The 19,060-nt window shown below is 38.9% G+C and overlaps 1 protein-coding gene across 6 annotated transcripts in view; it reads right to left on the reverse strand.

The window, feature by feature from the left end:
- EFR3B (EFR3 homolog B) overlaps positions 1 to 19,060 on the reverse strand; it is a 140,296-nt gene that overhangs the window by 29,637 nt on the left and 91,599 nt on the right. For all 6 annotated transcript variants that reach the window (XM_058164742.1, XM_058164744.1, XM_058164743.1 and 3 more), the window contains exons 5-8: positions 15,368 to 15,489; positions 6,066 to 6,215; positions 3,702 to 3,836; positions 947 to 1,025 (exon numbers count right to left, since the gene is read on the reverse strand). In XM_058164742.1, the coding sequence (XP_058020725.1) occupies positions 947 to 1,025; positions 3,702 to 3,836; positions 6,066 to 6,215; positions 15,368 to 15,489 (486 nt within the window). The remainder of the gene's footprint in view (positions 1 to 946; positions 1,026 to 3,701; positions 3,837 to 6,065; positions 6,216 to 15,367; positions 15,490 to 19,060) is intronic.

Here is a 19,060-nt window from a genome sequence, read left to right on the forward strand (position 1 = left end):
CCACATTGCACTTGTATAAGCTGCATTGGCTCTTAGTTTCCTTCTAAGTGCAATTCAATATGGTGGTTATCATTTTTAAAGACCTACATGGCATGGGGACAAGTTACTTGCAGGGCTGTTTCTTCCTAAAGCATCTCCCCTTCCTATCAGATTGGATAGATAGCCATTTTTCAATAGGCAACACTTGCCTGAAATGTTGTCTTATAGTGGCACCTCAGAAGCCACATTTTTAGTGGCTGCTGTTCTTTTATGGAACACTCTCACCCCATGATCTGGCAGGTGCCCAATCTTTTAGCCTTCTGGAAGGTCATCAAGACCTGGCTTTCTATCCATACACTAGAGTAGAATAAGGATGTCTTGGGTTGGTTGTTGGGACATCTCAAGGGGATGAACAAAGCATAGGGTCTTGGTTGTGTTTTTATGGTTTAAAAAAAATAGTTCTGGAATTTTATTGTGGCTGTGAGCCATCCAGAGTTGTCTTTTAAGATAGGTGGTCATATCAATTGTACAAACAAACAAACAAAACAAAGTGTTGTTTCTACTATGGGTCATGCAAATTTTGGTGTAGTGATTAAAGTGTTGGCCTAGAAACCAGGAGATGGGGAGTTCTAGTGCCATGAAAGCTGGTTAGGTGTCTTTTGGGCCAGTTACTCACCCTCAATCCAATGAATCACAAAACATTGCTATTGTGGGGAAAATATTAAGAGAAAGGGGAAGGGAGCACTATGTTTGTGAGCCGTCTTGAATTACTTGTAAAGTAATAGTGGCAGGGTAAAAATCAATCAATCAATCAAATCAATCAATCAATCAATCAAATAAATAAATAGTATTTAGGTTGCTGGTGACTCATCAAGGGAGGTTCTGCTCTGAAGTTTGAGCTCTAAACTAAACTACGTTATACTGTAGGAATAGAAAAATAGAAATGCCTTCTTAATGCAGATCTCACCTGAATGGAGTACATGATGATCTTAAAGCAACGGATTGCGAAGGTATTTGGCTCCCAAAGAGAATGGTTATCTAAGTGGCTTTTGGGAAATAAGAAGGAAATAAGGAGATACAAATTTAGCAGACTTGATATAATTGTCTAATCATCTAAAATAGAAAGACAATCATTTTCAAAGATCAACAACTTTAAATTAGCAAAGAAACCAAACCTATTTTTTTTATAATGTAAAAAGGCCTCTCACCTATGATGAGAGCTTAGAATTTAATGTTTTAAGACAATTATGGCTGTAGGTCAGTCTGCCCGGGGGTCAGAGGCAATTATTTTTATGAAGAACTTTAAGCTGGAGCAAACCAAAGTTGGTTCTAAATAATGATCCATTATATTTCTCACTACAGGGACCACCCAGATGTTTCTGGAGAATGAGTCCACAACTAGTCAATGAAAGACAGTTGACATCCTAAATTATGGCCTGGATGATCAAACAATAGGGTCAATTCAGAAAACTTCATTATTTGTTTTTTAGCATTCTCCAGGGTCGGTTGTTTTCTTGCAAATGTTTCAATCTAAGGTTAGGCTGATGCTGCTCCCTGCTTACCTGGGTGAATTCCTAGAGAATTCCTGGAAACCTGGCATTTTGATTCATTTTGAATCAATAGAGTCATAAAGATTATTCCTATCTGCGTCCTATTAAAAATATGCACATGAAAGTCGAAGAAAAAACCCCAAACAGCTGAAATCCTCCCTAGCTACCGACATCCTGTTAAACAGGAATAGTACCAGATAAACAGGCAGGTAAGAAATAATATAGGCAGCTCTTAACAACCATTTGTTAAACATCTGTACAAAGTTACAATGGCACTGAAAAAAAAAAAGTCTTACAACCAGTCCTTACACTTATGACGATCACATCATCCCTACTATCATGTGATCAAAATTCAGATGCTTGGCAACTAGTATGCATTTATGGTTGCAGCGTCTCGGGTTATGTGATCACTATTTGCGACCTTCCCAACTGGCTTTCCAACGTTGATGAGGGAAACCAGATTTGCTTACCAGCCACATGATTCACTTAACAACTGAAGGGAGCTGCTTAACAACCATGACAAAAAGGGTCTTAAAATAGGATAATGCTCTCTTAATTACTGCTTTGCTTAGCAATGGAAATTCTGGTCCCAGTTGTGGTTGTAAGCCGAGGACGACCTGTATCTTGATAATTCTCAGGCTATATGGGGTAGTGTATGTGTGTCTGGAAGAAAGCCTTTTTAGTAGCCACCCAACCCTATGGAGCAGCTACATTCCTTAGGTCTTATATTTTAGGAAAGTTTTTCACTGAGTTTTTGAGGCACGGTATCTATCCCAGTAAGGTTGCAGCTAATTTTCTGCTTGCTATTAAATCTTTAAAATTAGTTTTATGCCTGCATAAGAGCAGGAAATGCATCACAGGAACAATAGAGATGAAACCTAAAGTGGCAATGTGATACAGGAAACAACTACAATAGATAGGAATGATAGAACTGATTATAAGATAGAGGCTCATCCAGCATGTGCAGCCACTCCTCTCGGCCTCCAGTGTATAAAACACCCCTCCATTTTCAAGTACATATTTTTAAGAAAAAGTAGCGTCTTATACATGGAAAAATATGGTATATAATTGAAACAATGAATGACTAAGAAAAAACATTCATTCAGCTGAGCTTATTTTACTCTAGTAAGTAGCAAGTTTGGTTGATCTAGATCGGGGTCTGCAACCTTGACAACTTTACGACTTGTGGACTTCAACTCCCAGAATTCCTCAGCCAGCATGCGCCACAGCCCCAGTCCTAGAACAATTCCTTTGTCACTGGATCAGTTAGCATTAGAGAGGAGTAAAAATAGTTGTATTGCAATGGGACTTTAAAAATTATACATTTCTAATTTTAATGCCACAGTTCAGTTGTATTAGATGGCTTTTCCCCCTATCCTTATTTTAATAAGGTTTACTATATACTACCCTGGAGTGGTGGGGTGGCCTAGAGGGGGAGCTTTCACCTCATAATCAGGAGGTTGTGAGTTTGATTCTAGGTAGAGGCAGATAGTTCTCTCTCTGGGCACACTGAGAATATATCTGCTGAACAAAACTCCACATTGGTGACAGGAAGGGCATCCGGCCATTAAAACACTCTGCTAGCTCCATTTAGTTGCCCAAACTCCACCCTGCAAGGGATTATGGAGGTGTTAAATGATGATACACTACCTTGGAGACTAATTAGGAGAAGAGAAGGGCTTTAATGTTGATGATTTGCACTGTAGCTCAAATACTGTTAACACTGATAGAGAACCAATGACTGGATTTATTGCAACATGACAGAAGAGGCCAAAATTGATTTATGGCTGAGGAAGTTGTAGAAGTCACTGTCGTCTTAGCATGTTGGCTGAACTACAGCCGTAACAACAAGTATTAAAATGGTTTATTTTAGATGGATCACCGTGCACGTGCTAAACTGGGATTTAGCCTAATGTGGGAATTAAGCTTTTTGCTTAGACCAATTCACAGCCTTGTTACGATTTATGGGAATAAGATGAGACTACTTTGTGCAATATCCCCAAATTTCTTGGAAAAACACTTGAAGGAAAACATGCTATTAATAATGGTGGTCATCATCATTATTCTGCCCATGAGTCGTTGAGGAAGAAGAAATTCAAGGCAACCGGTTTTGATAAACATCTCCCAGGGGAAACTGAGGCAGCTGTACAACACACAATGCGAGGGACTTACATGAGGACAGGCTTGATTGCGTTTTTGATATTGCCATAGGCTGCCCGACCCAGGAGCTCCCTCAAACATCGTTCAGCCAGCTCTGCTGGGTTCTCTTTCTCCTTCTCTGTTGTTTGCAAGGGTGAGGGAGAACGGCTAAAGGAAACAAGGAAGGGAAAAAGTAGCAGCTACAACTTAAATGTCAAACATCCATTTCACAGACAAAATGCAAGTAGCATTTTTCCCCTCTAAAAGATAAAGATTCCCTTCGCACATATATGCTAGTTGTTCCTGACTCTAGGGGGCAGTGCTCATCTCCATTTCATAGCCGAAGAGCCAGCGCTGTCCGAAGACGTCTTCATGGTCATGTGGCTGGCATGACTAAATGCCAAAGGTGCAAGGAACACTGTTACCTTCCCACCAAACGTGGTCTTTATTTTTCTACTTGCATTTCGAATTGCTAGGTTGGCAGAAGCTGGGACAAGTAATGGGAGCTCACCCTGTTAAACGGCACTAGGGATTCGAACTGCTGAACTGCCGACCTTTCAATCGACAAGCTCAGCGTTTTAGCCACTGAGACACTGCACCCTTTATTTCCCCTCCCCCCAGTTTTGCTTAAAAAGAGGCTTTGGGGGGCTGAAGTGGTCATTCCTTCTTTCTTGCACATGGAATGAAAATTGGAGGCACACTTTCCCTTAATAAAGATTTTATTAGTAGGAAAGGATTACAGTACAGGAAGTGTTCATTTCTCTGCAGAAAATGGCCACAACTTTCCATATGATCCACATCTCGAGAATCATACAGACACTTGATGAGTCATGCAGAGATCAGGAAGATAGCCTCCTCTGGGTCATTGTTGTGTCTCTGTGCTAAAATTGATCTAATGAACGCAAACCAATCTGTGTCAAGACAATGAATCACACCAAAACAGGAATTTAGAAATGTAAGGCGTATCCTTCCAAAAAATTCTTAAGTCTCGCTGGCCAGAATTGTGTACTCTGAGCACAATCACTCTCCAGGATGTCAATCAAAGCCTCTTTCAAGGCAACCTGCAAATTGTCAAGGATTGAATGTAGAAATTTCTGCTTGCTAACTAATTAGTCTATTCCTGAATCACTATACATTTTCTCCTTTAGTTTAAAGAAAATCTCAATTATTTACATATTCCTCATAGCATGCTAACTCGTCAGAATGATCCTGTCAAAATTGAGAACATGGTTTGTACTGGTAGGCTATATGAAAGCCTGGATCACAGCAGGAAGGGTTTCCAGTGTTTTATAGGTCCCATTCTCTCCTTTGCAGACAAAATCATGAGAAATCATGCAATTAAAATTTGACCATCTACTCCAAAGGTCAGTGTTACATTCCAGGCTTCTGGGAAAGAGTCTTTCAACACAATGCTAGGAAACTATTTGTGGCTTGCAGCCATAGGTTGTCCACCTCTGATATATGTCAGAGTGAATAGAACTATTTCTATTCCATAAATCTTCTAGAATTCTGTAAGTTCACGACTTTGATAAAGCAGAATGGTGGGAACATCAGAATAGATAAATAAATACATACATAACTATATAAATAAATAATAGATAGATAGATAGATAGATAGATAGATAGATAGATAGATAGATAGATAGATACATTACACTCTGCAATTTACTGTTTGGAAATACAGAGAAGGCTGCAAATTTGAATCACTTTAATAGCGGGATTAGAAGAACTTCTTTAGAAAGATGGTGTCAAAATAAAACTGTGTGCTATCTTGTGGTCTAAAGGAAAGTCACAATTTACACCTACTAACAGCCATAGTGGTGCAATTGTTAGAATGCAGTACTGCAGGCAACTTCTGCTGCCTGCCGGCTGCCTGCAATTTGACAGTTTGATTCTGACCAGTTCAAGGTTGACTCAGCCTTCCATTCTTCTGAAATCGATAAAATGAGGACCCAGATTGTTGGGGGCAATATACTGACTCTGTAAACCTCTTAGATAGGGCTGTAAAGCACTGTGAAGCAGTATATAAGTCTAAGTGCTATTGCTACTTATTAGCTGCATCACATAATCACTTAAATTAGTGGTATAAACATAGAGACAAACATGAAAAAGACAAAGTGCAAGAGACTGTAGTAGGAATGTTACAATTCAAGCAGGAAACAAATTAATCCAAGATTAAATCAGTGCGGAGGTAACCTACTTCTTGATGAGCAGATGTTGTCGTGCATGTACCCAAAAAGAGAAAAAGAATTACCGTACTTTCTGTAGAGACCAAGCTACTCATTATAGGGTCCATGGTATCAAATTTGCTAGACAAGACTGATGTATTTCCAATTCTAGATTTTCACGAGTAGCGAAGTCTCATTTTGCAAGAACAATACCAACAATTCCAGGTACCTTTCTGCTTCCTCTGCATGCTGAAGGTTGAAGAGCAATGAAGGCACAATCTTGTCCATATGTTGAGGGTCCCAGATGTTTGCCTGCAACTCATCATTAACTGTTTTCCGAACCACACCCTGTAGTCCTTTGATGCCAGACATCCGGATCCTTTAGGAATAAAAGGCTAATTTTAAGAAGGTAACAAGAAATGGGGTTTTCCTTCTATTTGTATCTCTTTTTAATGCTTGGCTCCTGAAGGATTCGGAACTTGTATATTCTAGGGCGATGGTTCCTAGGGTGCCACACTGAATGCATAGAGGCACTGTGGGATATTTTACTACTTAATAAACTGAACTGTTAGTGGATTAGCTGCAGCTCCTCAGATTGTCACAGTGCACAGTTTGAGAACTGCTAAGGGCACTTTGAACCAAGGAAGTTTGAAAACTTCAGTGCTTGGGAGGTAGGAGTAATTCTCCAGCAATTAGGAGACCCTTCAGTAGCAATGGCTTGTAACCAAGTTTTTAAAAAGCATTTTTGACATCAAGAGCCACAGCAAAACAACTGTTCATTCTGTTTAAATAATACAAACAATGAAATAGGCAAATTCAATGCACAAAGAAGATCATGGTAGCAGCAGACCAGTTAGAGAATGTCAAAGATCCAGAACATCCCAGTTCAAATCCTTATTTTTCTATAGGCTATACATAATTTAGCTGGCCATTTTAATCTTGGTCCAGAGTCCTTCTTAGCTTAGTGAATTTGATGAAATCATTATAAGGGGAGTAGGAGAGAAAACTATCTATGCTGTTCTGGGGCTTTTGGGTGAATAGGGAATTAAAAATATAGTGGTAGCTAGAGAAATAATTACTAACAAATATAAAATATGAACATTAGTATTATATTACTAATGCAAGGTAAGAATAACAGACCCAAGTTGAGCATTATGCATGTACAATTTGAGCATGTAGTTAATGGAATGTGTTATTTTGAGTTCATCCATTTCATCCATTGGCAGTCTACCCATGAAAGAAGTATGAAAAAAAGGGGATGTGTGAATGTGAAGACAAGAGAGACAACTCTGTATTTTCCAGTCAATTTCCTTGCACCTGGCTATATTACTATTCCTGAACTGGATGATCTGCTCTGGAACATGGTACTTCATGGTAATATTCTCCTCTCTCCCTCAAAATAAGGATAAAAATCTAAATATCTACTCAAATGTATGGCATGGTAGTAAATTTCATCAGTAAATTTAAAACTCAGCTGAAATAACCCTTTCACATTAATCTGTTCTGAATCTCCTGCCAAATCAGGTGGCACAGAATTTTAACCTTAATATGAGGGAGGACAATATTTGTCCCAACCCTCAATTCCAAAACATGTAGAAAAGAATAAAAATAACAGTATCAATAAGAGGCAACTAGCTGAAGAGTGTTAAGTCACTAGTTAGGTGACTACATGATGATGTCAAACTATTTAACACCACAGACAATACTTCTATCATTCAAAATGACCTTGATCATCTAACCGCTTGGTCTAAAAATTGGCAGCTCCAAATTTCAACCAGCAAATGCATATAGGAAAAAAGAACCCAAAAACTAAGTACATACTAGATGGACATTACCTTACAGACGACCCCCATCCCGTTAAACACCTTGGAGTTTTCATGTCAAATGATCTAAGTGCCAAAGCCCACTGCAACTACATAGCAAAAAAAGCTCTAAGAGTTGTAAACCTAATTTTGCGTAGCTTCTTTTCCAAAAACACCACACTACTAACCAGAGCATATAAAACATTTGCTAGACCAATTCTAGAATACAGCTCGCCTGTTTGGAACCCTCAACACATCTCTGACATCAATACAATTGAACGTGTCCAGAAATACTTTACAAGAAGAGTTCTCCATTCCTCTGAAAACAATAAAATACCCTATCCCACCAGACTTGAAATCCTAGGCTTAGAAAACTTGGAACTCCGTCGCCTTCGACAAGACCTAAGCTTAACTCACAGAATCATCTATTGTAATGTCCTTCCTGTTAAAGACTACTTCAGCTTTAATTGCAATAATATTAGAGCAACTAATAGATTTAAACTTAACGTCAACCACTTTAATCTAGATTGCAGAAAATATGACTTTTGTAACAGAATCATCAGTGCTTGGAACACTTTACCTGATTCTGTGGTCTCTTCCCATAATCCCAAAAGCTTTAACCAAAAACTTTCTACTATTGACCTCACCCCATTCCTAAGAGGACCATAAGGGGCGTGCATAAGCGCACAAACGTGCCTACCGTTCCTGTCCTATTGTTTTTCTTTTCTTCTTCCTATATATATAGGATATATATATAGATATATATATAGATATATATATATATATATATATATATATATATATATATATATATATATGTAGGTCTTTGGTTATTCGGTTTTCTCCGCGTAAAATTGAAGTGTCTTGGCGACGTTTCAAGTCTCATTCGTCATCTTCAGGCTTCAGCTTCGTGCTTCTGGGAGCAATGTGTGATTGCAGCTGTTTCTTCCTTTTTAACTGCTAGTGGGGGTTTGAACTGATTGGGTGGGAGCTTGGCTGTGCTCTGATTGGATGGGGGTTTTTTTGTGCTCTGATTGGCTGGGGGTGTGTCCTGTTTGGGTGGGGGCTTGGTTGTGCTCAAATTAGTCTGAGTTGCAGGGGGATCTGAGCTGGTGAGCTGCACTGCTGCTGTTTGGCTTCGTGTTCGTGGTCGTGCTACATCTTCGTAGTGGGTGTCAGTCTGCTGCATGTATGGATTGGAGGGGTTTGAAATGGCTAATGTTGCAGCTGCGGTCTGGCTTCTGGTCCTTGGTCGTGCTTCCTGATCAGTGTGGGTTTGGGTGTGCTTTCTGGGTGGATGTGTGGTGGTGACATCCTTAAAAAGGAAGAAACAGCTGCAATCACACATTGCTCCCAGAAGCACGAAGCTGAAGCCTGAAGATGACGAATGAGACTTCGTCGAAACGTCGCCAAGACACTTCCAATTTTACGCGGGAGAAAACCCGAATAACCAAAGACCTACATACAAACACCATGAAAACCTCAGAAAACAAATATATATATATATATATATATATATATATATATATATATATATATATATATATATATATATATATATATATATATATATATATATATATATGCTTATACCTCCTTATATTTACTCATATATGTGTTTATATACTATATAATCTTTTTTGTATGATACCTACATATATAGTTGTGACAAAATAAATAAATAAATAAAAAATAAAAATACATCAAAAGACCCTCTGGCATATTATATTGTAAACTACCACCTTCACCCTTAGCCTTGGCTTTTCATTATCCCTCAGCTTCTGAAAAGCTTTTCCAGGCTTCCATATTTGTCAGAGAGCAAGAAGAAACAATTAAAACACACCCTTAGCAGATTAATTGTAGGACACAGTTCATCCTAGGAACAGCAGGGAGCATGATAGTGGGCAGATGCAAAAATAGATCTAAGACAGCAGCAACCCACAGTGCTTGGTAGGTGGGGAAGAGGAGGGCAAGAAAGCACAAATTGCTTTTAAAAGGGGCTCTGGCTGACACAGAGCTGGCTGGCAGTAAATAATATGCATCAGATTCTACTAGAGCAGGGATGTCAAACTCAAGGCTTGTGGCCCGGATCTGCGGGTGCTTAGATCTGGCCTGCGGGGCCGACCTGGAAACAGCAAAAGAGCAGCCCATGGCCCTCCTGAGCTCTGTTTTTGCTAGCAGAGGGTTGCAGGAGGCTGTCGCAGCTGAAAATGGAGCTCAGGAGCCTGTTTTTGCTGGCAGAGTGCTCCAGCCATCACCGGCGCCCCCGACACAAATGATGTCGAGCTGGCCATGCCCACCCTGGCCATGTCCATCCCAGCCCCTCAAGGTCAAACACAATCCTGATGCGGCCCTCAATGAAATTGGACACCCCTGTACTACAGGAAGAATCACCTTTATCAAAAAGGAAGGGGGATTCTCTATGAAATGTGTCCTTTTGGTGACTATGATTTCCACAGATAAAATGACGGTCACATACAGAATTCTGTTTTAATCATTCTTGCGACATTGCAGGAATAACAAATAGGAAGATTGAGGGGGCCTACTGACTGAAAAGATTCATATTCCTCAGTTGTTATTTTTAGCGATTAATCCCACCCATCTCAGCTAACATGAAAAATTGCTACAAATGGCAGATGGATAGGAATACAAGACTCATTAATTACAAGTGAAGGAACCGGTATAGAAAATAGCAGAGTGATGAAGATATTACAGCATGCTTGGAATATCTGATGGGTGCAAAGTTGGTGCTTCTCTGTTCTTGAGGACAAGATAAATGGAGCAGATTTAAATTACTGTATCTAAATTTCAATGTAACAGTGGAACTAGTTTTTTTAAAGAACAATTTGATAATGAAGTCAAGCTAATTAAGAAACTCTAATCAGGAATTCTTCAAATACAGCTTGGATACTGTGGGGGGACATTTTAAGTTTTGGAAAATCTTTGTTGAAACGAAAGCGGAAGTTCAACTTAGTCAAAGTTGCTCCTTCCAATTTTAAAGTTGTTCAATTTAGGAAATGCTCCTGTTATATCTATTCTTTCGGCCTATAAACTAAATTAATACTGGACACCATCACCAGGAAACAATCTGTGCACGTTTTACACCCAAGTTTGAAAAAGCAAGATGTATTTATTTCATTTCCTAGTGTCCTGGGCACACAAACAGGTTTTAAGCCTACAGCAAATATTTGCTCCTGGGTCTGGATCAGCGGTGAAATCCCCCCGGTTCTATCCAGCTCGCCGAACCAGTAGCTCTGGCGACGGGAGGCTCCGCCCACACACCAGGATGCCGTTACGTCCCTTTTTTAACCATCTGCGTATGCGCAGAAAGTTCTGTGCATGCGCAGAAGTGGTGCGCTCCCCTGGTTCTAGCCGGCTCCTGAACCGGTAGTGAAGGTAAGTGGATTTCACCGCTGGTCTGGATGCCATGATGAATTAGAAATGGCATGAACTACTTCACACCATTATGACACTTTTTATATCAGGCCTGATTCATCTGTCTAACTAACTCAGGGAGTTGGTTCTAGGACATGGATCTCGTCTTCCTTTCTTGGAGAGACATTCATTCTTCCTCAACTTACCTGGACAAAGGTTTAACAACATAGGACTTACAACATCCGCATATACTAGGAGTTTGTTAGGGAAGTTTAACAGGAGAAAGGGAACACATGCTTAGGGAAGCTACTTATTTGAAAGAACTATGTGCTCAATTGAACAACTATCTACTATAGTTTATTGTAACATTATTTCTTGAAGAGTAAGAGGGTATAAGGAATATAAAGAATGAACTCACAGAGCAAGCAAATAGTTTTTTAGGTGAACTTGAGGTGGTGGTGGGGTGCCTAGTAATTCTAAGTGAAGAATGTGTTCCATACTTAACTATACTTGAGAAGGGAGTTGAAGACAATGCTCTTGAAATAAAGAACCCAGACAAAGATTTGTGAATTGCAGAAATGAGTGAAAGTATGCTCTAATAATATCTATTACATCAGCAACAGCAACTGAAATATATAATTTGTTCACAGAAACCAAAGCAACAGAAAGGGAGGATGTATGTTAAATTACCTATCTCTGCTCCAAAATTAAAGTAGGTGCAAGAGAAAGCAACTGAGTAAAATAAATGGAGGAATGAATAAAAGCTGTAACTGATATTTGCTTGTTGCTCAACAAAAAGATGTAGATGATGCTTTACAAAGGCAAACTTCAGAACTTATAAAATGGTATGAATTATTAGTGATGCAGGACTATAACCATCATCGCATCTGTTGAAAAAACAAAACAAAAATCTTCCGCCAGAGATGGTTCAAGAAATTCTCGACTTCTGCTGTTGACAAATTTCTCTTTTAGAGGGACGAAAGCAGAAAAAGGTTGGTTAACTCTGCCTAACTTGAGAACCACTTTGATGTAGTGTAAAGCTGCTGCACTAGAAATCATAAGAACATAAATTCTGATGCTCCCGTTAGGCATAAAGACTGACTGGGTGATAGTGGGCCAGTCATTCTCTCTTAGTCCAACCTACCTCATATGTGTTGTGGAGAAAATAAGAGGTGGGAGTATTAGATTGAATACTGCTTTGCTGCCTTGAGTTGAACAAAAACAGAGGCAAGACAAAAATCTAATAATAAATGTAAACAGGCAGTCTAAAAGGGGAGATACTGAAAGCACAATTACAGTGGGGATAGGAAAATAGGAGACCCAAAGCTAATATGGTAGAACAAACGTTTACTGAATATTTAAAAAAGGGACATACAGAGGTGATAAAAAGAAGGCCTTTATTAGCAGGGGAATAGTTTCTTCCTTTTCTAAGATGCTGTTTTAGGATTAACATTACCATTATTTAAAATCATACATATTCACCACTCTGCCATCATGCAGAATTTCTAGACTGCCATGTGCCCTAGGAAACTTGAGGATTGAAGGCAGCCTCTCCAGTAGTATGCTGAACATATGATATACCAGGAAGCATTAATGTTTCTCATGTTGCTTTTGCTTGCCTTTAGAACAGCATCTAAACTTCCCAAAATGCAGGTACTGTTGACTGTCCCCAAATTTATCTAGGTTCCAAGACAGGAAACATTTTAGAGATAACATTTGTGGTGTCAAAGATGGACATCATTAATGGTGGTGAAAATTGGGGGAACTCATCCCACAGATGTGTTCACGAACTGCATGGGGGTAGAATGGTGTGGAGGGGAAGACTCTAACATACCAGTTCTATGTCTTTCTGGCCATTTTTGGAAGACAAAAGCACATTTTCTTCTCCTGAGAATTGTTATGTTTGAGGGGATGCAGTGGCAACTCAGCATCTATTTATACCACTAGATGGCGCCTACTGTTCTCTCTTTTTTTAAAAATCCAAAATCTTGAAAATATTATGAGTTTGGTTATTAAGAAAAAGGATTTTTTTCTAAGGCACAACACTGCTTGAAATTCACTGTGTTCACTGTCTGAATATCTGCATTGATTTACAAAGTGAATCTAGGAAGTTACTGTTCAAGTCCACTGATTGAAAGAAGGGGTTTTCTGCAATATTCAGTTATTAGTTGCTACACATTGATCAGTGTAGCATGCTACACTTTATTAAAATGGGGTTAGGTGGTTTGTCTGTTCTGGAAATATGGTTGTTATGCTACTGTATTCTATGTTTTATATTACAGTTCATTTTTATACAATATATATTATGTAAATTTGGTCATATTGTATATTTAGTCATACTGTAGAAACTTTGTATAAGAACCAGTTTGGTCTAGTGATTAAGGTATCAGACTAGGAAGCAGGAGATCATGAGTTCAAGTCCCACCTTAGCCATGAAAGCCAGCAAGGTACTTTGGACCAATTGTCTCTCTCAGTCAAATTCACCTCACATGGTTGTTGTAGGGAACATAGGAGAAGGGGGGAGTAATGTGTGTGTTCACAGCCTTTTTTGTAAAAATTATAAAAGTGGGATATAAATAAATATTTATCTGGTTTATATTTTCGTAACAGTACGTACGTACATTCAGTACATATATGCCCACCACACTAGATAATTTGCATTATGCAAAGCACAGAAAGGCAGTAAGAAAAAGTAAGCTTAAAGGCATGGGGAAGAAAGAACATTGAAACCAACTATATATCAAATCTGTTTATTATACCTCTCTGTACTCTATTTCCTTCTGCTCTCCCATAGGCCATGACAATGTGACAGAAAAAATTCAACCTATTCAGTTGGGACTGGATCAGGGGTGAAATTCACTTACTTTCCCTACCGGTTCGCAAATGTGCGAGCACTGCACGCTTGCTCGCTCTGTTTGCATGCGCCATCATCCGCGCACGCGCAAAGCCTTCTGTGCATGCAAAAAGCCTTCTGCGCATGCGCAGAGGCTGAAAATTGTCGCAAAAAATGGACGCCATGACGTCTGTGTGGGTCAGCCAAACTTCGCACAGTCGGCCCTACCGTATCGCGCAATCTGGATAGAACCGGCTGAATTTCACCCTTGGACTGGATGGAATTGATGAGGTCTTCAAAAAAAGAGAGGTTTAAGAATAAAAGGCAATGTATACAGTGGTATATGTCTGTGGTGGAAACTAGAATAGCTTGCAAGGATAGAATATCATGTATAAAGATGGCAGTTAATGGAGTTGTTATAACCTAGATTTAGCTTTCTGTTTCCTTTTCCTTTTTCCTCTTTCATATTTTAGTATCTTTGGTTATTTCTTATCCCTTTTCTATGCTTGGCTTAATGTCGCTTACCCTGAAAGGGAATAGTATGAATGTTATCTATGTAAATAGCTGGACACACCATGGGGAAAAAAAGTATTTTGTAACCTGCTTTAAGAGCTTAGCATGCTGTGTATAGGTACCATATGGCTTTATCTGCAGAATATATATAACCTTGTTACTGAATTTATCCATTTTCTGAGTCTGCACAGTACCAGTGAATCATAAAATAAAGCTAGGAAGAAAAATTTGCACAGCACACTATGTCCTTCAAAAATCTAATCAAGATCATCAGTAACTGAGCCTAGGACACACTAAGTTTTAATCAGGTTAACTGTGTGGTTAACACCATTACTGAGTAGCAGTTGGGAAGACAAAAGGAGTAGAAAAGTAGAAAATCAAGAATTTCTTAGCCTGCTAAAGCCACCAGCATCCATTTAGGTCCATAGAATACAGAGTAAGAGTTGGACGGGACCTTGGAGGTCTTCTAGTTCAACCTGCTAGCCAAGCTGGAGACTCTATGCCATTCCAGACAAATTGCTGTCCAATCTCTTCTTAAAAACCTCCAGTAGTGCAGTACCTACAACTTTCACTGGTTAATTGTTCTGTCAGGAAATTTCTCCTTGGTTCTAGGTTGGTTCTCTCCTTGATTAGTTTCCATCCATTGCTTCTTGTCCTGCCTTCAGGTGCTTTGGAGAACAGGTTGGTCCCCTCTTGTCTGTGACAGCCCCTTAAATATTGGATGACTGCTATCATGTTACTCCAGTCCTTCTCTTTGTTAAACTAGACATACCCAGTTCCTGCAATCGTTCATCGTATGGAATGTGTCTGAATATTAGTAGCTCAGGTTGGTAGTTAGGTTGTTAGTTTGAGCTCTGTGCTTGGCAATTTGGCAGCAAACATTTCATCACCATTCAAGGAAACCTCGTCAGTGTGTTTTGAATTGTTCATTGTTAAGTTTTAGTCTCCAGCTCCCTAATCATCTTTGTTGCTCTTCTCTGTACTCTAATTTCTAGAGTCTCTACTTACTTTGTCCGGATCTCCATGTCATCATGGCTAGAGTGGCACATTTCACTGAAGCGGGAGACAAAGAAATCATAGCTCCTGTGATAAGACGGAGTGTCTTCTTCAATGTTTGCAAACTTCACAAACTGGAAAAGAGAAAGAAGCATCAGAGCAGAGAAAAGGAGACATTAAAAATACTACATTCATGAATCAATCTATTAAAATCACCAAATAATGTCTGTCCTTGTGCGGGTTTTAGTTCAACAACAACAAATCTGTAAGCAGGCCAGGGTAGTGGTCAGCAAAACAAGCCACAACTTGCATTCATAAAATAGACATACAGTACTAGGGATTTATCTTCTTTGAAATTCAAGTTCACATCAAAAGCTATGTTTAAAAGCACCAGACTTAAGAGTTTAGGAATAAAATGTGATATTGGGCACAGCGCAGATAAAAGGCAACAGATTACTTCAATCTGAGCATTGCTTTGTAGATTGATGGGATCAAGCAGCTTTTGATCTATGCAGCTCTACCTCATCTGAGGCTTTATATGATCCCTGGATTAAATTTCTCCTATCTGAGGCTCTTTAGTGGCTCTCAAAGTCTCTTACAGGAGGAGGTCTTTTCTCCAGAATTCACTTAATGGAGGCAGGGCCACCAAAGCATTTTGTTATCTGAAGAAAAAGGATGAAATGATTTGTGATTATGGACATTTCACCTTCAGTTGGCCTTTTTATGGTTAAGTTATAGAACCTTAGTTTTGGTATGGATTATTTTTTCCATGAGTTCAGTGAGGAACAGTTGACAAGAATATGACAGTTTGTGTCAAGTGTCTGACAGGAGAAAAACAAAAAACGATTTTTTTTAAGCTGGAATTTTGCACCATTTTAAATATAAAGCCAAGGGATACAATGGATTTGGGAGAATAGATGAGAGAACTGACCTAAAAGTAAAAAAACAACAGGTGAATATAAAGAGATGTTGCAAATTATCTGATAAAGGCAGGCCTGATGCCACCTAGGAAGTTTCCCATCTGGAGGCTGAATTTGAACATGGATCCTACAGGCCCATATTTTATTCTCATATCGCTGTATCATTGTTTTCTTTTTCATTGTTTATTCTATTGTTCCATTACTTTACTATTATTACATTTATACTTCTTTTCATTTCTCTGTTTTATTGTTATAAGCCTCCTAGAGTAGGCCCACAGTGAGATAGGTGGAAAAGAAATCAACTCTCTCCAATCCCAATCTAATCCTTTACCAGTATATTGTACTAAATTTGCTGTGGAGGGGACAAATAATATTCTACCCTTGCATATGTGACTCTGAAGTTATCAAATCTACTGCACAGAGTTGTTGAAGGAATAAAATATAGAGGATTTATGTACTGAACTGAACTGAATTGAACTGAACTCTAACCCTAAACCATGGGAAAAGGCTTCTTAAGATTTAAAATAAGGGAAACATTATTTCAATTTCTGGAATTGTCATGGGTCCCTAAGTCTCATTGAGTTCAGTGGAGTTTATGCCTCAGTTTTCTTGAAACCTAAAGCAACATTTCTTCACTTCCACTCTTCCCAGCTATGAATCTCCTATGAAGAGATCAAAATGTATGCATGCATATTTTTCTGGAATGTCTTCATTTTCTATCAAAATAGTTTTATGGCTTCTTCTCATAAACAGCAGGAGCATTTTCTACTGAATTAATTCTAAATATTGCCTGTGGAAAAGTGTATGTACAATGCCATCTAATTTTGAAATCCTGGTACCTCTCCAGCCGCAGGGAGTAGTTCTCCAGAACAACCAAGAGAGAGAAAGAAATTAAAGACAGTGTACAATAGTTTTGAATAATTATATTAGTGCCGTTTTATCATCCAATCCTCCCAGGACATATAAAAACAAAGCAATGGGAGAAATTCAATTTGTAGTTAGCTGCTAGTTTAAGTACAGTAACTAATGTTATATCTTTCTTTGGAATACTATTTAAAAATGAATTGCATTTATTGGCTGAAAAGTAATAAAGTAGCAAAAGTCTTGAGGAATCTTTTAATTAAAGATTGTTGATATGAATATGAGCAAAATAAGGTGCCTCCATCTGTATAAATGTGTTTTAAACAGGAACAGTGAAGATAGGTATTTAAAACTTTGTCTCTTTCCTTTTAATCTCTACAAGTCCTTGATTTGCAATCATTTGTTTAATAACCAATTGAAGTTGTAATGGCACTGAAAAAAGTGACTTAAAACCAGTCCTTGCACTTATAACTGTCACAGTTTTAGGAGGTCACACTGTCAACTCGCAAAGCATTCCTGGCCTGCTCTCATCAAACTTTGGATGCCTGGCAACTGGCAAGTAATTGCAGCATCCCGGGGTCATGTGATCACCATTGATGATCTTCCCAGTTGACTTTTGACAAGCAAACTGGTGAGGAAGCTGGATTTGCTTAACAACTGCATGATTCATTTAACAACTACAGTAATTCGCTGAGTAACTGTATCAAAAAAAAGGTTATAAAATTGGGTGCAACTCACTCAACTACCTTCCTTAGCAATAGAAATTCTGGTACCAATTGTGGTCTTAAATTGAGGATTACCTGTACCCATATACTCCTATATTATAAAGCAGGGTTCTCCAACCTTGACAACTTTAAGCCTGGAGGACTTCAACTCCCCAAATTCCTCAGCCAGCTTTGCTCTTTCTGCTTACAAATAACAAGTATTTGATCTTTTTTTTTTTGTTCTTACAATACTTTTGTTTTTTATATTTTGTTAACCACTCAGTGTGTTTGTAACTCTCTTGGTTGAAAGTGAATTATTTCTATTTGCGTACTTCGACTTAGTTTAGAATTTTTCTCCAATCCCCGAGGATCCTTGACAAATGTCTAACTTAGGTGGATTGCCAGGCCAATGATAAAAGCATGTTTCCTGCTTTATGATAATCATTTGACTCCATTCAAAATGGAAATTTGATTATTTTTCCTCTAGTAGCTATAAAGGATGAATTTAAGCCATAATTTCCATAAACAGCATTTATAATCTCCACTTGTCCCAGCTCACGATTTGCAGGTGCTATTTCTGCAAAACCTCTCCCACAGAAAAGGGCTAGTCTTATAGATTACAATGGGACTCTCTTAGGCTGAAGAAAAAATAGTGTTTTTTAAATATATATATATATATATATATATATGTTTTCTGAGGTTTTCGCAGGTGTTTGTATATAGGTCTTTGGTTATTCGGGTTTTCTCTCGCGTAAAATTGGAAGTGTCTTGGCGACGTTTCGACGAAGTCTCATTCGTCATCTTCAGGCTTCAGCTTCGTGCTTCTGGGAGCAATGTGTGATCGCAGCTGTTTCTTCCTTTTAACTGCTAGTGGGGGTTTGAACTGATTGGGTGGGAGCTTGGCTGTGCTCTGATTGGATGGGGTGTTTTTTTGTGCTCTGATTGGCTGGGGGTGTGTCCTGTGTTGGTGGGGGCTTGTTTGTGCTAGGATTAGTCTGAGTTGCAAGGGGATTTGAGCTGGTGAGCTGCACTGCTGCTGTTTGGCTTCGTGTTCATGGTCGTGCTACATCTTCATAGTGGGTGTCAGTTTGCTGCATGTATGGATTGGAGGGGTTTGAAATGGCTAATGTTGCAGCTGCGGTCTGGCTTCTGGTCCTTGGTCGTGCTTCCTGATCAGTGTGGGTTTGGATCTGCTTTCTGGGTGGATGTGTGGTGGTGAC

This window comes from Ahaetulla prasina, chromosome 1 (assembly GCF_028640845.1).
Source record: "Ahaetulla prasina isolate Xishuangbanna chromosome 1, ASM2864084v1, whole genome shotgun sequence".
Lineage (NCBI taxonomy): Eukaryota > Metazoa > Chordata > Lepidosauria > Squamata > Colubridae > Ahaetulla > Ahaetulla prasina.